General features: G+C 43.7%; 1 protein-coding gene and 1 long non-coding RNA gene across 4 annotated transcripts in view; both read right to left on the bottom strand.

The window, feature by feature from the left end:
* The window catches only part of LOC133262200 (uncharacterized), a 205365-nt gene that overhangs the window by 107991 nt on the left and 70999 nt on the right, over window positions 1–26375 (bottom strand). The gene's annotated exons all lie outside the window — the stretch shown is intronic.
* LOC133262197 (polycomb group RING finger protein 3-like) overlaps window positions 1–26375 on the bottom strand; it is a 107456-nt gene that overhangs the window by 22821 nt on the left and 58260 nt on the right. For all 3 annotated transcript variants that reach the window (XM_061441155.1, XM_061441153.1, XM_061441154.1), the window contains exons 5-8: window positions 13784–13880; window positions 9313–9368; window positions 8199–8309; window positions 7341–7429 (exon numbers count right to left, since the gene is read on the bottom strand). In XM_061441155.1, the coding sequence (XP_061297139.1) occupies window positions 7341–7429; window positions 8199–8309; window positions 9313–9368; window positions 13784–13880 (353 nt within the window). The remainder of the gene's footprint in view (window positions 1–7340; window positions 7430–8198; window positions 8310–9312; window positions 9369–13783; window positions 13881–26375) is intronic.

The following is a 26375-nucleotide window of genomic DNA, read 5'->3' as shown; positions in this document are numbered from 1 at the left end:
ATCACTGCTTGGGTCAGGCTGGGCATCGGTCAGCAGGTGGTGAGATGTTGTATTCTCTTCCCTTGTTATTTCCCTTATTATTATTTTTGGTGGTAGCAGTAGTGGTTTGTGTTATACCTTAGTTACTGGACTGTTCTTATCTCAACCTGTAGGAGTTACATTCTTTTGATTCTCCGTCCGGGAGCGTGCGGGGAGGGGTGGCGGGTGAGCGAATGGCTGTGTGGTTCTTGCTGCCGGCTGGGCTTAAACCACAACAGTTCATTTTGGCTCCCAATGTGGGGCCTGAAGGGTTGAGATAACGACAGATCTGACCAGAGCGTATCTAATCATCTTTGTGATTAGAATTTACTGTTTTGGATTAATAGTCACTCGTCACAATGCTGATTTATTGGCTCTCAATATTGTTGCTCTTGATCTTGGAGTTTCAGCACGTTGTACCTTACTTACAGCAGGTATTTGCTTTGTGTTTATCAGGTGGGGGGCTTGGGCTAAGGTTCTTGTCTCATTGTACTTTATGGTAATGACTTGTAATACAATAGAATCATTTGTAATACAATAGAATCATTGATCATGAAACTGATCTGGCTTGCATTCCCTGTGTGGTCACCACCTCTGTACCTTGGGAGGTATATAATAGAAGTGTTTAGCAATTACACATCTTTTTTCCACTCCTCGGGTGGTCAACCTGTGAAGGAGACATTCCCTTAACTTCCTAGCTCCCCCACCAGATCGTTTACAACATCATTTGAGAGTTCTGAAGGTTTTGAATGGCCTTTGAGTACCCTTGAGACCTGCCTACTGAGTGTGATGGGGATCACCAGGTTGGCACGCATACAGAGTGTGTTTTACACATGACCATTTCGTCTGAACTCAAAAGTTAAGCAGAGTCGGGTTTGGGTCTTGTCTAGGGTTAGACAACAATATAGGAGGACCAAGAGATTTTCCCCAAGGCTGAACAGTCAGGAGTGGCAGGGTATGTGGGATAGTAAGGGCAAGAATCTAGGCCAGTGGGCCCCTCCGGTGCTTTGGAAATTCCCACTAAACATGTGCAAATCCGGAAAAATTAGTAAAACATTTAAATGAGGTGTGTGGTCATTCTGGCCATACCAGAGACGGACAAATCATGGCAACATTCTGGGGCTTGGCCAATGATTACAGAGCCCTGTTCAGCATCGTCCAGCACCTTCAAAGATAAAAAAATGTCCCTGGATATGATGGCAATGCAACCAACAATGCAGCTACTCCAGCTCCAAATACAGCAGCTACAGCAACCCTAGTGACAATTACAGCAGCTACTCAAACTCCGACTGCAACAGACAGTGCAGCTACTCCAAGTACAGCAGCTACACCAGCTCCAGTGACAAGTACAGCAGCTACTCAAACTCTGAACGCGACAGCGCAGCTACTCCAGCTCCAAGCGCAGCTACTCCAGCTCCAAGCGCAGCTACTCCAGCTCCAAGCACAGCAGCTACACCAACCCTAGTAACAAGTACAGTAGCTACTAAAACTCTGACCACAACAGACGTCGCAACTACTCCAGCACCAAGCACAGCAGCTACATAAGCCTCAGAGACAAGTACAGCAGATACCCAAACCCCAACAACAGATACTGCAGCCACTCCAACCACAGTGATAATCACTGCAGCTTAACCAGAGGACCAATTCGTGCCAATATCAGTTGCCCCTGTAAGCAAGGGGAAAAGCAAAAGAGGCAAGAAAGATGAAGCAAGATGAAGAAACAAAGTACTGACCACCAACAGAAACTGACCAGGAGTTATTAGTATGTGAATCAGAGGAAAAAGAGGTGAATTCTCGACCCCAGACCTAAACCAAGCTATGGAATATGCGAAAAGATTTTACCCGTCAACCAGGGGAGCACATCATCACCTGGTTGCTCCGATGCTGGGACAATGGGGCCAACGGTCACGAACTAGAAGGTACAGAAGCCAAGCAGCTGGGATCACTTGCCAGGGAAGGGGGAATTGACAAAGCAATTGCAAAAGAGAAACAGTCCCTCAGCCTTTGGAGGCAGCTCTTGGCAGCTGTGAAAGAAAGGTTTCCATACAAGGATGATGTTATGAGTCATTCAGCCAAGTGGACTACTCTAGAGAAAGGCATCCAGTCTCTGAGGGAATCAGCCATTGTAGAGATGACCTATCGCAAGCAGGATGCTGGGAAAGGACCCACAGATGAAGGCGAAGTCCAGTGTATACAACCCATGTGGTGGAAATTTACACAGAATGCACCGTCATCATATGCCCACTCATTGGCAGCAATAACCTGGAATGATATAGCACCACCAACAGTGGATGAAATGATCCCTCAACACTGAGAGTTCAAAAACAATCTCACCCCTTCCATCATCTCAGCTGTGAAAAACTGTCCCAGGATCTCAAACAACTGAGAGACGATCTGTCCGATATATCCAGTTCCCCAAGTGTACCAACCCACATCGAAGCTATTAACAAAAGACATCCTAGTGCTTGAGAGAGATGACGGAGGCACACAACACAGGCCACCCTACTGATTTTACCTGTGGGATCAAGGAGAAGACATGAGGAAGTGGGAGGGAAAATCTACCTCAGCTCTGGAGGAAGGTGTGCATGAATGGAAGAGGAGAACAAAGGTCAAGGATGATCATCCCATGAAAGCTGCGGCTTCAGTCTCTGGTGAGCAGGTTTCCAGATGGAGTGGAAGAGTTGATTTTACTCCAGCTGCTGTGATAAAGAAGAATAATCCCTTTCTACAAGACATAAGTGGCCAATATCGTAATCACTATTAGAGGGGCCCTGCCTCCAGCCAGGTGGAGGCAAGGGACAATTAGATTTACTGGACTGTGTGGATCAGATGGCTTAGCACATCAGTCTCACAGAAGTATAAGGCTCTAGTGGATACCGGTGCACAGTGTACCCTGATGCCATCAAGCTGTCAAGGGGTGGAGCCCATTTCTGTTCCTGGAGTGGCAGGAGGATCCCAAGAGTTGACTGTACTGGAGACTGAAATCAGCCTGACTGGGAGGAAATGGCAAAAGCACCCTATTGTGACTGGTCCAGAGGCTCCATGCATAGACTACCTCAGGAGAGGGTACTTCAAAGACCCAAAAGGGTACCAATGAGCTTTTGGTATTGCTACTTTGGAGACTGAGGAAATTAAGCAGCTGTCCACTTTGCCTGGTGTCTCAGAGGATCCTTCTGTCGAGGGGTGGCTGAAGGTCAAAGATCAACAATCGCAACCACAACAGTGCACCAGTGGCAATATCACACCAACCGAGACAATCTGATTCCCATCCATAGGCTGATCCATAGACGGAAGAGCCAAGAAGAGATCAGCAGGACCCACTCACCCTTTAATAGCCCCGTAGGGCCAGTAAAAAAGTCTAATGGAGAGTCTAGACTAACAGTAGACTGTTGTGGCCTGAATGAAGTCACACCACCATTGAGTGCTGCCATACCGGACATGCTAGAACTTCAGTATGAACTGGAGTCAAAAGCAGCCAAGTGGCATGCCACAAATGATATTGCCAATGCATTTTTCTCAATTCCTTTGGCAGCAGAATGCAGGCCACAGTTTGCTTTTACTTGGAGGGGCGTCCAGCGCACTTGGAACCGATTGCCGCAGGGATGTAAACACAGCCCTACTGTCTGCCATGGACTGATCCAGACTGCACTGGAACAAGGGCAAGCTCCAGAACACCTGCAAGACATTAATGACCTTATTGTGTGGGGCGATACAGAGGAAGAAGTCTTTGAGAAAGGAAGGAAAATAATCCAAATCCTGCTGAAAGCTGGTTTTGCCATGAAAAAGAGTGAATTCAAGGGACCTGCACACGAGATTCAATTCCGTGTAAGTTTTCGCCACATGGGTCGTGTACATTCAACTTCATCTGGATCTATGGGTGTATCCCCGTTATTCGGCTTGATGTGATAGATCATCTCTACAATGGCTGATTCCCTCAGAGACTGGATGCCTTTCTCTAGAGTAGTCCACTTGGCCGAACGACACATAACATCGTCCTTGTATGAAAACCTTTCTTTCACAGCTGCCAAGAGCCGCCTCCAAAGACGGAGGGACTTTTTCTCTCTTGCAATTGCTTTGTCAATTCCCCCTTCTCTAGCAAGTGATCCCAGCTGCTTGGCTTCTGTACCTTCTAGTTCGTGACCATCGGCCCCATTGTCCCAGCATCGGAGTAACCAGGTGATGATGTGCTCCCCTGGTTGACGGGTAAAATCTTTTCGCATATTCCGCAGCTCGGTTGAGGACCGAGGTCGAGAAGTTACCTCTTCTTCTTCTTCTTCGTCATGTGATGATGACTCCTGATCAGATTCCTGATCAGAATCTGAATTCATTGTTTCTTCATCTCGCTTCACCCTTCTTGCCTCCTTTTTGCTTGTTCTCTTCCGTACAGGGGCAACCGATATTGGTACGAATTGGTCCTCTGGTTCGGCTGCAGTGATTATCACTGTGGTTTGAGTAGCGACTGTACTTGTTGCTGGGGGTGGTGCAGCTGCTGTGCTTGGAGCTGGGGTAACCACGCTGTCTGTTGCAGTAGAAGTTTGAACAGCTGCTGTACTTGCCGCTGGGGTAGCTGCGCTGTTCATTGCAGCCAAAGTTTGAGTAGCGACTGTTGCTTTGCCCTCAGATCCGCCAACATTCTTTTCCTTCTGAAGGTGCTGGATAGTGTTGAACAAGGCCCTGGAAGCATAGGCCAAGCCCCAGCACGTTGCCGTGATTTGTCCATCTCTGGTATGGCCAGAATGACCACACACCTCATTTAAGTGTTTTACTAATTCTTCTGGATTTTGCAGTTGTTCGGTAGTGAAATTCCAAAATACTGGAGGGGCCCACTGACCTAGATACTTGCCCATACTATCCCACACACCCTGCCACTCATGGCTGTCCAGCCTCAGGGAAAATCTCTTGGTCCTCCTACATCGTTGTTTGACCCCCAGACAAGACCCAAACCTGACTCTGCTTAACTCTTGAAATCAGTCATGGGCAAAACACACTCTGTATGCGTGCTAGCATGGTGATTCCCATCACGATCAGCAAACAAGTCTCAACAGCATTAAAAGGCCATTCAAAAAATTCAAAACTCTCAAATGTAAATGGTCTGGGGGGACGACTGGGAGGGTAAAAGGATGTCTCCTTCACAGGTTGAGCACCTGAGAAGGAGAAAAAAGATGTGCAATTGCTAAGCACTTCTATTATATACCTCCCAAAGTATAAAGGTGGTGACCACACTGGGAACATAAGCCAGATCAGTTTCATGATCAATGATTCTATTTTATTACAAGTCATTACCATAAAGTACAATGAGACAAAAACCTTAGCCCAAACCCCACACTTGAAAAACACTAATACAGCAAATACCGGATGGACGTAAGATACGATATACTGAAACTGTGAGATCAAGAGGAACAACCTTGAGAGCCAATAAATCAGCATTGTGACGAGTGACTATTAATCCAGTCAGATCTGTCATTATCTCAACCCCTCGTGCCCCACGTTGGGCGCCAAAAAAGAACTGTCGTGGTTTAAACCCAGTCAGGCAACTTGTTCACTCACTCCCAGTGAGTGGTGCCGGGCTGACAACAATCGAGCCCCCCCCCCCCACCGAGGCTCTCCCCTTCCCCACTCCCGGAGGAACGGGGAGGAGGATCGAAAGGGTGCAACTCCTACGGGTTGAGACAAGAACAGTCCAGCAACCAATGTACAACACAAATCACCACCACTACTACCAACTACAACAATGATAAGAGAAAATAACAAGGAGAGAATATGATACTACCGGCCAAGAAATGAGTCCCACCCGGAAGCCCGTGACCTTCCAGGTAACTCCCAGTTACCCCCCACCCCGGGCATGACGTGCTGTGGTATGGAATACCTCCTTGGCTAGCCTGGGTCAGGTGCCCTGTCTCTGCTTCCTCACGGCTTCCCCTCCTCCCTGGCAGAGCATGAGCCTCACAAAGTCCTTGGTCAGGGTAAACATCACTTAGCAACAACCGAAAACATCGGTTTCACCAACATTGTTCCCAGGCTGGAAATCAAAACACAGCACTGCACCAGCTACCACAAAGGAGAAACATGACTGCTACTGCTGAACCCAGGACAGCTTCCCTTGTTATTTCCCTTATCATTATTATCATTAGTGGTAGCAGTAGTGGTTTGTGTTATACCTTAGTTACTGGACTGTTCTTATCTCAACTCATGAGAGTTACATTAATTCGATTCTCCTCCCCATTCCTCCGGAGGGGGGTGGGGGGTGGGGGTGTGTGAGCAAAGGCTGCGTGGTTCTTGTTGCCGGCTGGTCTTAAACCATGACAGTACCCCAAGTGGTGTCTCACTTATCAATAAAGATTTACTGTTACTGTCACCAGAGCTGCTATGCCTTCCTTTTTCAGGTATTGTGGGACTGCAAAAGGTCAGTGCCCCGTCTGCCTTGCTGACACTCTTGGCTCCTGTCTTGCTTGCCCCTATGGAGCAGCAGCCTGTACTTGCTGCTCCTGGACACAATCATTAGTACTTCTTAATTACTATTTCTAATCTAACCTCTGAATCCAGTAATGTAACTTAATATTTAAGGCATGTTTAAAAATAATATTATGAACTTTAAAAATTATTCATGCAGATGATGTAACAGATTTTTGACGTTCCAAAGATTATATGGGACAAAAGTGTCCTTTTGATCTCTGTTCTTCAATTCTCCTTTTCTCAATAATATATATTTTCTTTATTTAGTCTAAGAGGTTTAGAATAAGTTTCATTCTGTGCACTTAAATGATCTGTTACAAAGCACAATCCATCTGAATACTACCATTGCACCATCATTAAATGGAAAATTAATCCAAACTTAATTTACTTTGGGCACATTTAGCAGGGAAACACAAAGGAAGTGACTTGTGTATTTCAATAGCAAGTTTTATACTTAAACAGGTTTTGTGCTTAAAGCTTGACACTAAATACTAAGTAAAAGAAGACTTTTCATTTTAATTTTCTAAACATATTCAGTCCTGATGCACTGGAGTGGCATGGGAGTAGACTCTCAGATAAATGGCCCAAATGACTTGAAATCTAGTTAAGATGAAAGCCAACACAATGCTTAGCCAATATTCAGGAAACTCAAATAACTACGAAACCTTAATGAAATTCTCAAAATCAAATTTCTTCACAGCTACCTAAATAAAAAAGATGAAGCGCAAGTTTACACAAAAGCATTGAAGAAAACACTATCTTGTCTTTGTCAGAGGATAATTTTTTTATCAAAATAAAATAATAATTTAAAGATAAAGTGGAAATACAAAGTAAAACTAAGAAATGCCCTATATCAAAAGTAATCCCACCTGTTCATCACTTCGATGATAGTCATCATCTTCTTCCTGGTTTTCTTCAGAAGTTTCTTTGTTTGAATTTTCATCTGGTTTAGTTTCAACTTTCAGAAGAAAGCAGACCATTACAATAATTAAATCAGACATATCAGATGAACTGAAACATATCAGATATCCTGAAACAAAGTCAAGACTATAAGAGCAACTGTGGAGTTTTTGTTTGTTTTTTTAGTAATTAGGCTTGTCAGAGTATGATCAGCTTCTAACCAGGAAAAAAGTTGGAAAGCAGCTTTATTCTTGGTAGCAGAGATATGGACACTAATTCAAAGCTTCCCAGAAAATCAGTTCAAAACACCTTGCTACAAATCTGTCAGGGCTCATTCACTATCCCGTAAAACTCATGTGCTCTCCTGACAGTCACAGATTTGAGAATTCTTTTTCCCTTGGATAAATACATACACATATGCATTTTAAGAATAACCACCACAGCATTTCTATCATAAAATTATACTTAACATCAGCAGTTTCTGAAGTTTATGCAATTTAGGACTGGGATATAAGGTAACCTTTTCATATCATAGAGTTCCCACATAGATACTACTGAAGACCTCCGGGAACGCACTACAGCTGGATAAAAGAACACATTCTATAAACAAGTGTGATGCAAAACACTACTGCACTTAGATAGTGAGTTCAAAGTGGTGAGTTCTTGTATATAGTCCAATATATAAGCACAAGCAAGCCTTGTGCAATATTATGAAACAATTACGAGTGCTAATATTAGCTAGACACCTATGTCTGACAGATCCTTTCAGCAGCTTAAGGGCACTCTGTACCCCCACCCCAAGACAGAATAAACATAACACCATTTACCATTGCGATGTGAATCTAGATGTTGTTTTGCAGAGCACATCTCCCCTTTGATGTCCCCTGGTACTTCCATACCCAGTTTGTAATAGAATTCCCTCTGCTTTTTAATTTCTGCTGTTTAAAATTGTAAATACTAGTTATTTAATAGTTTTAGCACAATATTTATCAAGATATTCCAAAACTCTCTTCTATTCTGTAAAAGTAGCTTGTCAGGCAGGAAGTGATATTAGCACTTCTTGCTACTTCTCTACTCTTGCTGCCATAATAAAGATACCCTAGATCTTATTCTTGAAAAACAGAAGTTATTTGCAGATCTATTATTGTACCATTCTGTTATTACATATAAAATAAATTTTAAATACTATACCATACTTTGTGGGTTTCCCCCTTCAATGTTTCTGTCAAAATACTGATTTCAAAATTTATTCTTATTTCTGATTTTCAGTACCCTAGAAACTATTTTAAAATAATCTCTTTACCTAAACTTGCTTATAAATGTCCAATAATGCCATCACTTGACAGCTTAATTGGATTGAAATATTCTACTTAAATAAAAGTAGCAACACACCACTGAAAAATAATACTGAACAATTACTATAAAGCATTCCTTTAGTTCAACAGATTCATTATCAAAATAGATTATAAGAACACAGATGGAATGGTAGCTGTTAGAAAAGGATTTAAGTACATCTTAGGAGAAGAAAAATTAACTGAAACTAAAAGTTATGCATAGTATTCTACCTGTGAGAACTCTACAAAGCTGTCAAAAATACATTAATATGTACACAGTTTATTAAAGAAGAATGCATGCAATTATAGAATATCAACACGAAAAAGTTGCAGTGCTATTTAGGTTTACATATTACTTTTCCCTGAAATAGCACTGGCATTTTAATTTCTGAAGTTTTTTCAGTAACACTGCTAGTAGAAGTCTAAAATTAAAACATAAACAGCATTTACGTATAGAGGAAAAGTAGTGCTAGAACCAGAACAAGTGAAGATGCTATTTTTCACACACCACACCCACCAACATTTTCCTCACTTCCTCCTAGTTAATGTAAAGGAACTATGTGTAAATCTAACATTTAGTAAAAATAGGCCATACCAAAAAACTTACCTTCTTGGAGGCCTGGCACAAGTTTGTAAACAATATCTTGCATTGTTCTATCATGACTAACAGGAAAAAAAAAAAGAAAATTGAAGGTTTAAATTAGCCACCTTGATACAAAACAGTTCTCTTAAAGAGATTCAGTATTAAGTCAACTCTACAAACCTCTAAAGTCTTATAAGAAATAAAAATACTTATCTTGGATGACTGAAATATCAAACATGAGATAACAGTTAATAAGAAAAGGATGCAAGATAAAGTTCAGGCTAAGACAAGAACTGACAAAAGTTAAACTGACAAAAGTTTAACAGAAACACTAGGAAGGATGTTCTTTATGACACAAAGGATGGCATCCTGTAAGAAATGCCATATACCTGCATGCGTATCGGTAAAACATAATTCTCAAAATTGCTTCACAATTTTGACAAAAGCTTTTTTTCTTTTATTTTCTGTTTCTATAAACTAGACTGCTTCTTATCCCTTTTAATTAATCTCTCGTGTTGCTAGGTTGTTTGCTTAACCATATTGGGCTTTTTACAAAACATGAGGAAAAGAAGCTTCTAGGAATAAAAGAGAACAAAGGAAAGAAAATCCGCATTTGCTCTTATAATTCAGCATTTTACCCAAGAGCAACATCATGTAGCTCATAATCCCATCTAGCTAAAAAAAGACAGACTAAGGAAGGAAATGGTGGGGAAGTAGGACTGGTTAAGATTCTAAACACTGATGTTTTCAACCAAAGTTTAACTACAAGACTCCATTTCCTGGATTACTCTAAAACAAGTCATTGACTGAAAGGACCAGAACATTACCCTGACTTCCAAACTATAAATAAAATACAAAACAGGCAGCTGAGAGCGGCCTCACAGTCACAGGTCATGGTCGTCGTGGGGGATTTTAACTTCCCTGATGTTTGCTGGAAGGACCACTCGGCAACCCAGCCACAGTCCAGGAGGTTCCTCCAGTGTATGGATGATAACTTCCTCCTGCAAATGGTGGATGAGCCGACCAGGAGAGGAGCGCTGCTGGATCTCATCCTCACTAACAAGGAGGATCTGGTCGAAGAAGTAAGGGTTGAGGGCTGCCTTGGTTGCAGCGACCACGAGATGGTGGAGTTCAGGATCTTGTGTGGTAGGACCAGTAGAATACCAAGTAGAATTGCAACCCTGGACTTTAGCAGGGCAAACTTTGGCCTTTTCAAGCAATTGCTAGGGGAAATCCCATGGGCAGGGCTGCTTGAAGGTAAAGGGGCCCAAGATAGTTGGTTGACATTCAAGGACTGCTTTTTCCGTGCTCAAGATCGGAGCATCCCGACATGTAGGAAGTCAAGGAAGAGGGCCAAGAGACCTGCGTGGCTAAATAGGGAATTGCTGGGTATGCTCAAGTGGAAGAGGAGAGTTTACAGGTCATGGAAGGAGGGGCTGGCCACTTGGGAGGAATATAAGGCTGCTGCTAGAGGATGTAGGAAGGCAGCTAGGAGGACTAAGGCATCCTTAGAATTAAACCTGGCAAGAAGGGTCAAGGACAGCAAAAAGAGCTTTTTTAAATACATGGCAGACAAAACTAACACCAGAGGCAATGTAGGCCCACTGATGAACGGGATGGGTGCCCTGGTGACAGAAGATAAAGAGATGGCAGAGTTACTGAATGCCTTCTTTGTCTCTGTCTACTCTGCTGCGGGCAGTCCTGAAGAGCCCTGTACCCCTGAGACCTTAGATGAAGTCAGGTCGACGGAGCGGTTTGCCTTAGTCGATGAGGAATGGGTTAGAGACCAGTTGAGCAATCTGGACATCCATAAATCCATGGGTCCAGATGGGATGCACCCGCGGGTGCTGAGGGAACTGGCGGAAGTCATTGCTAGACCACTCTCCATCATCTTTACCAAGTCTTGGGAAACGGGAGAGGTGCCTGAGGACTGGAGGAAAGCAAATGTCACTCCAGTCTTCAAAAAGGGCAAGAAGGAGGACCCGGGTAACTACAGACCGGTCAGCCTCACCTCCATCCCTGGGAAAGTGATGGAACACCTTATCCTTGGTACCATCTTAAGGCATATCAAGGATAAGAAGGTTATGAGGGGCAGTCAACATGGCTTCACCAGGGGGAAATCATGTTTGACCAATCTCTTAGCCTTTTATGAGGAAATAACACGGTGGATGGATGATGGCAGAGCGGTGGATGTGGTCTACCTTGACCTCAGCAAAGCATTTGACACAGTCTCCCACAGCATCCTCACGGCTAAAATGAGGAAGTGTGGACTGGATGATCAGGTAGTGAGGTGGACTGCGAACTGGCTGAAGGAGAGAAGCCAGAGAGTTGTAGTCTATGGGGCTGAGTCTAGTTGGAGGCCTGTAACTAGTGGAGTGCCTCAAGGGTCAGTACTGGGACTGGTATTATTTAATATATTCATCAATGATTTAGATGAGGGAATTGAGTGTACTATCAGCAAGTTTGCTGATGACACTAAGCTGGGAGGAGTGGCTGATACGCCAGAAGGCTGTGCTGCCATCCAGCGAGACCTGGATAGGCTGGAGAGTTGGGCAGGGAGTAACTTGATGAAATATAACAAGGGAAAGTGTAGAGTCCTGCATCTGGGCAGGAACAACCCCAGGTTCCAGTATAGGTTGGGGAACGACCTGTTAGAGAGCAGTGTAGGGGAGAGGGACCTGGGGGTCCTAGTGGACAACAGGATGACCATGAGCCAACACTGTGCCCTTGTGGCTAAGAAGGCCAATGGCATCCTGGGGTGTATTAGAAGGGCGGTGGTTAGTAGGTCGAGAGAGGTCCTCCTTCCCCTCTACTCTGCCCTGGTGAGACCGCATCTGGAGTATTGTGTCCAGTTCTGGGCCCCTCAGTTCAAGAAGGACAGGGAGCTGCTGGAGAGAGTCCAGCGCAGGGCAACAAAGATGATTAAGGGAGTGGAACATCTCCCTTATGAGGAAAGACTGAGGGAGCTGGGTCTCTATAGTTTGGAGAAGAGGAGACTGAGGGGTGACCTTATCAGTGTCTATAAATATATAAAGGGGGAGTGTCACGAGGACGGAGCCAGGCTCTACTCAGTGGCAAACAATGATAGGACAAGGGGTAATGGGTACAAAGTGGAACACAAGAGGTTCCACTTAAACTTGAGAAGAAACTTCTTCTCAGTGAGGGTGACGGAACACTGGAACAGGCTGCCCAGGGAGGTTGTGGAGTCTCCTTCCCTGGAGACATTCAAAACCCGCCTGGACGCATTCCTGTGTAACATTATCTAGGTGTTCCTGCTCCGGCAGGGGGATTGGACTAGATGATCTTTCGAGGTCCCTTCCAATCTCTAACATACTGTGATACTGTGATACTGGCATGGATTTATCATTACTGTTTTGTCATATTTCAAAATACACTCTAGTATAGTATAGTATATCATTCTCGGAAGGTATAAGAAAACTCATCTTATTTCTGACTCCTGAAGGGAACTCAACTTTGAGCAATTCAGAAATTTTTTATAGGACATGCACAATTCTCAGAGAAAGTGGAGAAACAATCAAATTCATTTTTGATAGTCACTTCTTCAAAAGCTGCACTAGAACCAAGACATGCACATTTAAAGCAGTGCCACAAACTAAAAGAAACTTTGCATGGAGGTAGACAAGAGTCTACACAATGTGCAACAGCTATTGTGAACACACTGTCTCAGTAAATTTATATCAATAAAAGTTGCTATGGTACAAATCTCTAGTGCAGATCTGGTCAAGTCAAGTGGTATAACATTTGGCTGATACCTTTGAAATTTTTTAAATGAGAGGAAACTGTTGAAGAAAAAGAAATATAATGTACAAATTAGCAGAAAATACAATGAAAAAGAAAGAAATTAGGATACAACATCCCATTTATTTTAGGTAACACAGTAATGAAGCCCTGTATGGGAATGGAAAGAAGTAGGCACAAATCTTTCAGAGACTATTCCATTCAAGATATTGAAACCACTACTCTAATTTTTCTGATAACAACTTTCTCATCCGCACCTATGAACAAAATAGTCCTTTGAAAGACTAAATCAACAATAATGCTGTGTATTTGCAAAGTCTTTGAACACACCCTCTCAGTCACTGAAAACCACTATCCAACTGCCGGTCATTATTCTTAAGATTTAATACAAGTATAATTCATGTAGATGTTCCATATGTGCAACCTCTATGATCCAAGCAGACAAACCAGGAAGTGACTAAATCTCATTAAATGTCACTCAGAAATTAAATAAAGTCTATTGTGTTTGTCTGACTCCAGAGAAAATGTTTTGCTTCAAAAGAATTGCAATTTCACAGCAGAACTCAATACCTTACCTCTTTCATATAAATCTATCTTTTAAACAAGCTTCTTTACATATATTTAAAATACTGTTAAGCAAATTAAAAAATGTAGAGATAAACTGTGCTGTATTTGAGATGTTTGTACAGCCCAGAGAGTAACTAGCTGTGCTTTTCCTTTCACACTACACACTTACCCGACATACTGTAATGGATGGCTCTGGTGTATAACAATCCGACATGTTGGACAGGTGTTGTTTTCCTCCAAATACTTCACCAAGCAGCTTCTACAGACTAATAATAAGAACATTAATAATTAATTAGAAATAAAACAAGAATAGTTTGAAGAAAGTTGTGAGATCACCAGGGGTATCTGAGTGGGCTTCTGACACCCTTGGGCTATGTCTGTGGAGGGGCTGGATGGCAGGTGACAGGTCTTTCAAGAAGAGTGGGCAGGAGTTGGGTGTGTTTGAATCATTTGTGTTTTTTTTTCTCTTCTCTTATTAAGCTGTCTTTACTTGGACCCAGGAATATTCTTGCTTTTTGCTGTTCTTATTCTCTCACCCATCTCATTAAGTGGGGGCTGAGTGAGTGGCTCTATGAGTATTTAGTTGCTGTCCAGGGTCAACCCACAACAAAAGATAATCTCAGACAGCAGACGTATAGACTACCATAGAAGTTAATAAAAGACACTAATCCTTTAAACAGGACCTATTATCTCTCTTTATTCACAGTGATTATGTTAATAATGGAATAAAATACTAGATTTATGACTGGGAGAAAGGGGGATGGAAAGAAGACAATGGAAGACCAATAGTGATGGAAGAAAACTAGAGGTTCATTTTACAAACTCAGAGAGACAGTGGGAAAAATATATAAGTATGTTAAAGCACACGAGAGACTGAAAAGAATACTGAGAAACAGTATAGTGATCAATTAGATCAGTTGACACAGAATAACTACTGCAGTTTAAACCAGGAAACAGGTAAAAAGTAAGAAGAGATGTATAACAGGGTAGTCTGAAAGAAAGCAAATCATTTTCGATTATCATAATATGTTACATGACGGAGTATAGAGCACTCTAGTTCAAGTAATTTATATTTGGCCACAAAGGAAGCAAGAAATTGAGCACATAATTTAAAAGTGCATGATAATAAAGAAAACTACAAAGATACAAAAGCAAATTAGTAAATCCAAAATGCCACATCCATTGCATCAGAGAAGCCTGGGAAACTGGCAAATACTGCAAATTACTTCCTTCTGAGAAGAACAGAGGGTCCAATATGCCAAGCAGACTCTCCTCATAGGGAAGCCTGCTGCATCCCTGGGGACCAGGTTAAGTACATTCCTAGGAAACTTCCTAGCCTGGTATGGCCCTTGGACTACTACCATTACTGATCTTCCATGTGGGTGGTGATGAAGCTGAGATCTGTAGTCCAAGGGCGATCAAAAGAGACTTCAGGGCCTTTCGATGGCTGGTGAGGGGATCTGGGGTACAGGTTATTTTCTCCTCTTTTCTTCCAGTTGCAGGCAGCGACATTAGAAGAAATAGATGGACCCAGTCCATTAATACATGGCTCCATGGCTGTTGTCGCTGCCACCATTTTGGGTTTTTTGATAGTGGGATGGCCTACATGGCACCAGTCCTGCTGGCATGGGACAGGATTCACCTTTCTCAAAGGGGGAAGAAGGTCTTCGCTCATGAGCTAACAGAGCTCATTGACAGAGTCTTAAGCTACACATGAAGGGGGAGGTGGACAATATTAAGTTCACCTGTGACAAGCTGTGGGACAAGATGCCAAAGTTACTGGGGTGGGGTGCTAGTGAGGACACTCAACCAGAGTCTCTGAGATGCATTGGTCACACTGGAACACACTTGAAGTCTTATGGAGATGAGGAAGGTGCACCCGAGGTAATAGGAGCCAACAGGGAAACACCAGTGAAACATTTCAAATGAATTAGGAGGTATTCCTCTAAGAATGTGATGAGGCCAACAGCCCAGCTGAAGTGCCTCTACACCAATGCATGCAGCATGGGCAACAAACAGGAGGGGTTGGAAGCCACTGTGAAGCTAGAAAGCTATGACCTGGTGGCTGTTACTGAAACTTGGTGAGAAGGATCCCATGACAAATGTGGCTAACGACGGCTACAGACTGTGCAGAAGGGATAGGCAAGGAAGGAAGGGTGGAGAAGTTGCCCTCTTCTTGTGGTTTAATCCCAGTCAGTAACTCAGAACCACACAGCTGCTCACTCACTCCCCCCCTTTTCCCCCCTGCTCCAAGTGGGATGGGGTGGAGAATGAAAAGAATGGAAATCCCACAGGTTGAGATAAGAATACTACAGTAACTAAAGTATAATATAAAACTACTACTACTGATAATAATAATAATGATAAGGGAAGTAACAAGGGGAAAAAATATTAAACAAAATAAAAGGAAGGGAAAAAATCTCCAAATAACAAACACAAATGATGCACAATACAATTGCTTACCACTCCCCAAATGATACCCAGCCCGACCCGAGCAGCAATCTGGGCATTCCAGGTGACTCCCCCCCAGTTTATATACTGGGCATGACATGCTGTGGTATGGAATACCACAGCATTGCACCAGCTACTAGGAAGGAGAAAAATAACTGTTACAACTGAACACAGGACACCTCTACATCAAGAGATGGATCGAGTGTGAAGAGTTGTCTCTGAAGAATAGCTACAAGCAAGTTGAAAGGCAACAAAGTAAACCTTGTGATTGGTGTCTGCTGCAGGCCACCCAATCAGGGGGAGACTATTGATAAAGCCTTCTTACTCCAGCTACAGGAGGCATTGTGCTCACAGGCTCTTGTCCTGCTGGGGCCTTCAACCACCCTGACATCTGCTGGAAAAGTAGCACAGCAAGCTGTAGGCAATCCAAGAGACTCCTGGAGTGCATTGAAGATAACTATTTAAGCCAGGTAATAGACAGCCCTACCAGGGGAGAAGCAATATGTAATGGTTACTACTGTGAGCTAATCAGTGACATCAAGATTGGAGGCAGCCTGGGCGGTAGCGATCACCCACTCATGGAGTTTGCAGTTCTGAGGGAGGTGAGACAGGCAAAGAATACAGTCAGGACCCTGAATGTTAGGAAAGCCAACTTCCAACTCTGTAAGGAGTTAGTCAATAGGATCCCCTGGGAAACTGCCCTCAGGGACAAGGGAAAAGAACAGAGCTGGCAGATCTTTAAGGAGGCTCATGAACCTCAGGTGTAAGAAACAGAGTAAGGAAGAGGCAAGCTGAGTCAAGACCTGCTGGTCGAACTAAAGGGTAAGAAGGAAATGCACAGGTTTTAGTAGAAGGGCTTCTACAGGTATGTCAACCACAAGAGGAAGGTCTAAGAGAGTGTGCCCCCCTTGATGAGCAAGACTGGTGAACTGGTAACAATGGACAAGGAGAAGGCTGAGGTACTCAACAACTTTTTTCCCTCAGTCTTCACTGGCAGGATCTATTCCCACACCTCAAGTGGATGAACTGCAAGGTGGGGACAGGAGAAGCAAAGTTCCTCCCACTTTAAGTGAATATCAGGCTCATGACCATTTGAGGAACAAATGATGTAGTTGCTGAGCCACTTTCCATGATATTTGAGAAGTCATGGCAGTTAGGCAAGGTCCCTGGTGACTGGAAAAAGGGAAATATCACATCAATTTATAAAAAGGGTAGAAAGGAGCACCCCGGGAATTACCAATCTGTCAGTGTCACCTCTGCACCTGGGAAGATCATGGAACAGATTCTCCTAAGAGTTATGCTAAGGTACATGGAGGACAGCCAGGTGATTTGAGACAGCCAGCACCACTTCACTAAGGGCAAGCCCTGCCTGACCAACCTAGTGGGCTTCTATGATGAAGTAAATACACCAGTGGTAAAAGGAAGGGCTATGGATATTGTCTATCTGGACATCTGTAAAGCCTTTGTCAGAGTACTCCACAACATCCTTCTCTCTAAATTGGAGAGATACGGATTTGATGGGTGGACTGTTCAGTGGATGAGGAATTGGCTGAAGGGTAGTGGTCAATGGCTCAATGTCTGGATGGACACCAGTGACAAGTGGCATCCCTCAGGGGTCTGTATTAGGACCAGTGCTGTTTAATATCCTCATCAACTACATATTGTGATTGAGTGCACTGTCAGCAAGTTTGCAGATGACAACAAGCTGTATGGTGCAGTTGATACGCCTGAGGGATGGGATGCCATCCAGAGAGATTTGGACAAGCTCAGGAAGGGGGTTCACATGAACCTCATGAAGTTCAACAAGACCAAGTGCAAGGTCCTGCACAGGGGTTGGGGCATCTGCCAGGATTAATACAGGCTGGGGGATGAAGGGATTGAGAGTACCCCTGAGGAGAAGGACTTGGGGGTACTGGTGGATGAAAGATTGGATATGAACTGGCAATGTGCGCTTACAGCCCAGAAGGCCAATTGTATCTTGGGCTGCATCTAAAGAAGCGTGGCCAGCACGTCAAAGGAGATGATTCTCCTCTGCTCTAGTGAGACCCCACCTGGAGTACTGCATCCAGCTCTGGAGTCCTCAGTACAGGAAAGATATGGACCTGTTGGAGAGGGTCTAGAGGAGGGCCATGTACTGATAAACCGCACAGCAGCTGCCAAACAAGGAAACTAGATTTGTATTTTTAAAAGCAAGAGAATTTTACACCAATCAGTAACAAAACCATGTATGACTAGAGTCACTTCAGCTCCATAGGCATGCAGTTAAAAAATTGAAACTTGTGTTACTATGGAAAAGCCTGGACAGATACAAGGGCCTCCTACAAGGTCAGGATGAACAGCATGGATGAAGAGAATTGATAGTTGGGAGAGGAGGCTTTGCCCTTGTGTAGGCAGATTAAGAAAACAGGGCTAACGAACCTCTAATCAGGAAACCGCTGAAGTGTGGTACAACCTGAAAATACATGGACATCATCAAAATATGGCTTCACGTGTCAGGAAAACATGGTTCAGATGTCCTTTAGATGAACTATCCTCATTATACCCTCATTAAAATACTAAAAATCACACCCACAGATCAAAAGACCCCTGCCCAGGTTAAATGACCCTTCCCTGAGCATGCCTAGTAAGATAATAAATTATGTAACCTTATGCAAATTAGCCAACCAATCAGCAAATGGTGGGAGGGTTATGGGGAGTTATTAACCTGGATTAAATTGTATAAATATGCAAAATTAAGAAAAGAAATGTTAGGGAAGACTGCATTGTAACTGCTAGGATTAGTTGATGGGCTGAACCGGTCTTCTCCCTTCATAGGGATGCTTATTGGGTAAGAACTACACTCTATGTGTTTAATAAATAACTCTAGCTGATTTTTGTATTTATTATTCCATGCTCGTTCTTGCAGTTAATGTACTGTCAACGGCAGTCTCTGAACCTTAATCTGTCACAAATTTATATAATAAAATTCTTATCTGGGATCTATTTTGTGTGAGTTTCCTGAAACTTGAATAATTAACTTGATGGGGGAATCTGTTACTGTGAATCCCTGAATAGGTCTGTTGATTCACCCCCTCCCAATATGGTGTGCTGTCCAGTAGAACACTTGTAGAGGGCTCTGGCAGGCTAATCGGGATCAAGGGTCTCACCTTTCCTAGGATGTTGACAGACCCAACATAAATGTAAGGGGGTAAAATCCCCTGGAGTAAAATCTTACGGAAGTAACCGCCCCCCTTAACATGACAGGCATTGTACTCAGCAATAAAACAGGGTGGATGGAGGTTGGCAGGGGCTGCCATTGCTCAGGGTCTGTCTGGGCATTGGTCGGTTGGTGGTGAGCAATTGTTTCCTTTTGCATTATTTGTTTTTCTTCGGTTGGGGGGATGGGGGGCTTCCCCTCTCTTTGTGGTGTGTTGTGTGTGTGTGTGTCCCTTTTTTAATTATTAAATTGTCTTTATCTCAATGCATGAGTTTTCTCACTTTTACCCTTCCAATTCTCTCCCCCATCCCACTGGGCGAGGGCAAAGGGTGAGGGAGTGCCTGTGGTGTTCAGCTGTTGGCTGGGTTAATCAATGACACCTTGTCATCAGAGGTATCTTTTCAGGATAGGCTGAAACTTTGTCCCCTAAAAGGAACACAGACTCTGTAACTGTAAACCTTCCATTTAAGGAAATTATCTGTAGGTATAGAACATCCACAGAGAAAGGATCAGATCAGGATGGACTTTTGTAAGTGAAAGAACTCAAGCCTTTTAATGAGTAACCTGGGAATTAAACAAAGACTGCATACATCTGTCCTGGGTTCCACGACAACATCCTACCACCCACAATAATCCAGAATGGTAGAAATAATGAATCAGACTTGTAAAAATAAAGAAAACTGTACGACAATACCCAAAACAATCGGCTGGAAAATTACAGTTCGTATTAGTAGCTTTAAGGAACAGTGACAGAATAAGTACTGGTTTAAAACTGTACAGCATAACATTTGCATAGCCCATGCCTTGGTGACCCCACACTCAAGACCCTAAGGGCCTCATCACCATGAACTTCCCTGATGATGTAAGCTCTTTGTTGAACCTGGCTATGATGTCCGGCTCTGCCTTGTTTGGGTACTGTTTGGGTACTGTTTGGCTGGGGTCTGGCTGGCAAGCCCCCAGCCTTGCTAGCTGTTATTTGTGCACAACTTCCCCATTCCTGCAGGGAGCAACTGGCCCTAACTGCTCCCTGACATATAAATGGATTCATGTTTCTCAGATCTCTCCCTACAGGGGCAAATACGTGTGGAATCAATAAGGGATTTGTCTCCCATAAAAGCCTCACAGACAAACTATTGAGGTAGGAACGAGATAAGTGGACAGAAAAATGACTGCCAGACTCAAAGGGTTGTGATCAGCAGTATGAAATCCACCTGCAGGCCAGTGGTATAGCCTAAGGGTTGATACTGTTGATGAAGCGTTCTTACTTCAACTACGGGAAACATCACGCTCACAGGCTCTGATCCTGCTGGTGGATTTCAGTCACCCTGACATCTGCTGGAAAAGCAGCACAGCAAGATGTAAGCAGTCCAGTAGATTCTTGGTGTGCGTCAAGGATAAGTTCTTAATCCAGGTGATAGAAGAAAGCCCAGCTAGAGGAGAAGGGTTCCTGGACCTGATGCTCATCAACAGAGAGGAAATAATCAGAGAAGTTAAGATGGGTGGCAGCCTGGGCTGCAGTGATCATGCCCTGGTGAAATTCACAATCTTGAGGGATATGGGCCAGAGTCTTAGGAGAGCAAACATTCAGTTGTTTAAGGAATTACTGGATGTGACCTAGGAAACTGCCTTCAAGGACAAAGGAGCTGAACAGAGCTGGCAGCTCTTCAAGGACATTTTTCTTAGAGCAAAAGTGCTCTCAATTCCCACATGTAAGAAATCGGACAAGGAAGGCAAGAGACTGACATGGCTGAGTAAAGACATCCTAGTAAGACTAAAGCGTAAGAAATACGTAGGCAGTGGAAGCAGAGACATGTAGCCTGGGAAGAATATAGTGATGCTGCCTGGATGTGTAGGCATGGGACCAAGAAAGCTAAGGTGCAGCTGGATCTGAATTTGGCAAAAGATGCAAAGAATAATAAAAATGGCTTCTATGGGTATGTTGGCCAGAAAAGAAAATTAAGGAAAATTACACACTCTGATAAATAAGACATGGGAAATAGTGACAACCGACATGGAGAAGGCTGAGGTACTCAAAAATTTTTGTGCCTCAGTTATCAATGGTAACCTCTCTTCCCACATCTTTCAAGCCCCCGAATATCAAGGCAGGGACTGAGGGAAAGAAGTCCCTCACTTTGTAGGAGAAGTTCAGGTTCAAGACCACCTGAGGAACCTCAACATACACAAGTCCATGTGACCCAATGAAATGCACTCGAAGGTCCTGAGAGAATTGGCTAATGTAGTTGTCAAGCTACTCTCCATCATATTTGAATAGTCATGGCAGTCAGACAGCCTGACCCGAGCAGCGATCTGGGCCTTCTGGGTGACTCCCCACAGTTTCTATACTGGGCATGATGTGCTGTGGTATGGAATACCCCTTTGGCTAGTTTGGGTCAGGTGTCCTGTCTCTGCTTCCTCCTGGCTTCTTGTGCCCCTCCTCACTGGCAGAGCATGAGAGACTGAAAAGTCCTTGATTAGGGTAAGCATTACTTAGCAACAACTAAAACATTGGTGTGTTATCAGCATTGTTCTCAGACTGAAGTCGAAAACAGATGTCATGGTGTAGGCTCAGCTGGTAACTCAGAACCACGCAGCCGCTTGCTCACTCCCCCTCCCCACCTTTCTCTCCCCGCTCCCGGAGGGATGGGGAGGAGAATCGAAAGAATATAACTCCCATGGGTTGAGATAAGAACAGTCCAGTAACAAAGGTATAACACAAAACCACTACTGCTACCACCAATAATAATAATGATAAGGGAAATAACAAGGGAAGAGAATACAACCGCTCACTACCGCCAATAGATTCCCAGCTGGACCCCGAGCAGTGATCTAGCCCTTCCAGGTAACTGCCCCCAGTTTCTATACTGGGCATGACATGCTGTGGTATGGAATACCTCTTTGGCTATTTTGGGTCAGGTGTCCTGTCTCTGCTTCCTCCTGGCTTCCCCTCTTCCCTGGCAGAGCATGAGACTCAGAAAGTCCTTGGTCAGATTAAACATTACTTAGCAACAACTAAAAACATCAGTGTTATCAGTGTTGTTCCCTGGCCTAAAGTCAAAACCACAGCACTGCACCAGCTACTAAGAAGGAGAAAAATGACTTACCCTTACAATTGGATCTGGTAGTATATACCACTGGAGCAGACTGTAATGCAAGATCTGAACTTAGTGGGCAAAATTACTAGGACTGGTCCAATAATAACTCCTACCAGCAACATAAATTTAAACTTTACTATGGAAATGCAATATATAAGGAAAGCAAGTGTAGTGACCTTTTTGGCTTTAACTGCTGTTTATTCAAACATATCATCATGTCTGAGAGGTATATGGCGCTATAGCTACAGTTCACTTGCTTTATAACATGAGGGCTGTTGTAAGGCTGTCTAAAATTAAAGGAATCGCTGTTTAAGGAAAAGATTTTTAAGCTTTTTTAATAATAATAAAAATATATAATTTAGATAACTTTTTTATTTCTGAAGTTTGAGCTGGAGTTCGTTTAGAACTTAAGGTCAGGAAAACACTTAATACTGTCATGTATAATTATAAGTGAAATAATAGTACTGGTTAAAATGAGGGAATTATTTTTCTTTGAAGCAAACATATGGCCGTGTATAGACTTAGAAACAGTTCTAAAAGCATGCTGCTCTGTAGTATCCATTTTAAAAGTTTTTATATTGTCCTGGGTTCAGCAGTAGCAGTCATTTTTCTCCTTCTTGGTAGCTGGTGCAGTGCTGTGTTTTGACTTTCAGCCTGGGAACAGTGCTGGTGATACCGATGTTTTTGGTTGTTGCTAAGTGATGTTTACCCTGACCAAGGACTTTGTGAGGCTCATGCTCTGCCAGGGAGGAGGGGAAGCTGGGAGGAAGCAGAGACGGGGCTCCTGACCCAGGCTAGCCAAAGAGGTATTCCATACCACAGCACATCATGCCCGGTGTGGGGGGTAACTGGAGTTACCCAGAAGGACACAGGCTTCTGGGTCGGACTCGTTTCTCGGCAAGTGGTATTGTATTCTCTTCCCTTGTTATTTTCTCTTATCATTGTTGTCGGAGGTGGTAGCGGTGGTGATTTGTGTTGTACATTGGTTTTTGGACTGTTCGTCTCAACCCGTGGGAGTTGCACCCTTTCAATCCTCCTCCCCATCCCTCACGGGAGCAGGGAAGGGGAGAACCTGGGGGGGGGGGGGCGGCCTCGATTGCTCTCAGCCTGGCACCACTCACTGGGAGTGAGTAAACAAGCTGTCTGGCTAGGGTATAAACCACGACATATATCTATACTAAAGACCTTTCCTTGTTTAATTTTCTTATTGAAGTCTATTGTAGTGTATTTTGTGAAAGTGAAAAGTTAAATTGCATTTGAATAAAATGATTCAAAGCATCTGACTTGAGGAAAAAGAAATTACTCTTTTGCCAAAGGTTTATTATCATAGCACATTTTTTTCTACGTGCATCCATGATAAACAGCAGATTGGCTAGGTATCTTAATGGCATGCAGTGTCTGTAACATCCTTTGTGAAAGCTGAAGACTAAAATATGCTACATATGCTACTGAACTATTTGAAATGCTGTTCTAGTAACTTTGGGAATGGAACCGTGTTCCAAATCTAGCCATGTTTTGTTAGGAAGAGTCCAACTAGTTATAATTTTCTTACCATATCTACAATGCATCACTTGTCTGAACTGAGAACAGTCATAAAAAATGTTCATTAAAATTGTTTTCTTCTCCAGGATGAAAAACCCCAACTCTCTCAGACTTTCTTCATAGAAGAGGTGTTGCAGCACTCTGATCATTTTCGTGACCCTCCTCTGGACTGGCTCTAACAGGTCCATGTCTTTCTTGCACTAGGGTCAGAGCTGGACTTGGTACACCAGGTGGGGTCTCATGAGAGTGGAGTAGAGGGGGAATCACCTCCCTTGACCTGCAGGCCACGCTTCTTTTCATGTAGCCCAGGATGAAATTTGCTTTCTGGGCTGCAAGTACACATTGTCAGCTCATGTCCAGTTTTTAGTCCACTGGAATTTCTGTGTCCTTCTCTGCAGGGCTGCTTTCAATCCATTCATTCCCCAGCCTGTATTGATATTGGGGATTGCACTGACCTGGTGCAGGACCTTACACTTGGCCTTGTTCAACTTCATAAGGTTGGCAGGAGCCCACTCCTCAAGCCTGTCAAGGTCACTCTGGATAGCATCCCTTCCCTCTAGAAAATCAACTGCACCATTCAGCTTGGTTGTCTGCAAACTTGCTGAGGGTGCATTCAATCCCACTGTTTATGTCACTAATGAAAATACTGAATAGTACTGGTCCCAATACTGACCCCTGAGGGATCCCACTTGTTTCTAATTTCCACTTGAACATTGATCCACTGACTGCAACTCTTCAGATGTGGCCATCTAGCTAATTCCTTACCCATCTAACAGGCCATCCATCAAACCCATATCTCCAATTTTGCACCAAAACTGTTGTGGGGGACTATATCAAAGGCCTTACAGAAGTCCAGGTAGATGCCATCCGTAGAATCGTAGAATGGTTAGGGTTGGAAAGGACTTTAAGATCATCTAGTTCCAACCCCTCTGCCATGGGCAGGGGAACCTCACACTAAACCATGTCGCCCAAGACTCCATCCAACCTGGTCTTGAATACTGCCAGGGATGGAGCATTCACAATTTCCTTGGGCAACCCATTCCAGTGCCCCACCACCCTCACAGAAAATAACTTCTTCCTTATATCTAACCTGAACTTCCCCTGTTTAAGTTTAAACCCATTACCCCTTGTCCTATCACTACAGTCACAGATGAAGAGTCCCTCCCCAGCATCCTTGCAGGCCCCCTTCAGATACTGGAAGGCTGCTATGAGGTCTCCGCGCAGCTTTCTGTTCTCCAGTGTCCTGGGTTCAGCTGTAACAGTTATTTTTCTCCTTAGCAGCTGGTGCAGTGCTGTGGTTTTGACTTTCAGCCTGGAAACAGCACTGATAACACCGATGGTTTTAGTTGTTGCTAAGTAATGTTTACTCTGACAAAGGACTTTCTGAGTCTCATGCTCTGCCAGGGAGGAGGGGAAGCCAGGAGGAAGCAGAGACAGGACACCTGACCCAAACGAGCCAAAGAGGTATTCCATACCATGGCACGTCATGCCCAGTATAGAAACTGGGGGCAGCTACCTGGAAGGGCTAGATCAATGCTTGGGTCAGGCTGGGTATCAGTTGGCAGGTGGTGAGCGGTTGTATACTCTTCCCTTGTTATTTCCCTTATCATTATTATTATTGGTGGTAGCAGTAGTGGTTTTGTTTTATACCTTAGTTACTGGACTGTTCTTATCTCAACCCATGGGAGTTATATTCTTTCGATTCTCCTCTCCATCCCTTCGGGAGTGGGGGGAGGAAGGTGGGGAGGGGGAGTGAGCAAGCGGCTGCGTGGTTCTGAGTTACCAACTGGGCCTACACCATGACATGTGTTTTCGACTTTAGTCTGAGAACAGTGCTGATAACACACCAATGTTTTAGTTGTTGCTAAGTAATGCTTACCCTAATCAAGGACTTTTCAGTCTCACATGCTCTGCCAGTGAGGAGGGGCACAAGAAGCCAGGAGGAAGCAGAGACAGGACACCTGACCCAAACTAGCCAAAGGGGTATTCCATACCACAGCACATCATGCCCAGTATAGAAACTGTGGGCAGTTACCCAGAAGGCCTGGATCGCTGCTCAGGTTGGGCTAGGTATTGGTTGGTGGGTGGTGAGAAACTGCATTGTCCATCACTCTTGTTATGCTGTTTTTTTGTGTTTTGGTTCCCCCCCCCTTTAGTTTTAGATCTCTCTCCTTATTTCCCTTTTCATTATTAGTAGCATTATTTGTATTATATTGTACTTTATTTTAATTGTTAAACTGTTCTTTTCTCAACCTGTGGGCTTTATTTTTTTTGTTTTACTTTCTTTTCTCGATTCTCCTCCCCATCCCAGTTGAGGGGTGGCAGGGGGAGTGAGCCATCAGCTGTGGTACTTATTTGCCAGGTGGGGTTAAACCATGACAGTCACAAACTAGAAAGGCTTGTACTAACAAATCAGGAGGAACTGGTTCAAAACTTAAAGGTCGGGGGAAGTCTTGGCTGTAGAGATCATGAGATGGTGG

This window comes from Pezoporus flaviventris, unplaced genomic scaffold (assembly GCF_033815535.1).
Source record: "Pezoporus flaviventris isolate CSIRO_AGI_PZ_B2104156 unplaced genomic scaffold, CSIRO_AGI_Pfla_v1 ptg000193l, whole genome shotgun sequence".
NCBI classification, from domain to species: Eukaryota; Metazoa; Chordata; class Aves; order Psittaciformes; family Psittacidae; genus Pezoporus; species Pezoporus flaviventris.
Note: the sequence above shows the minus strand (reverse complement) of the source record. Positions and strands in the feature narration are given on the sequence as shown.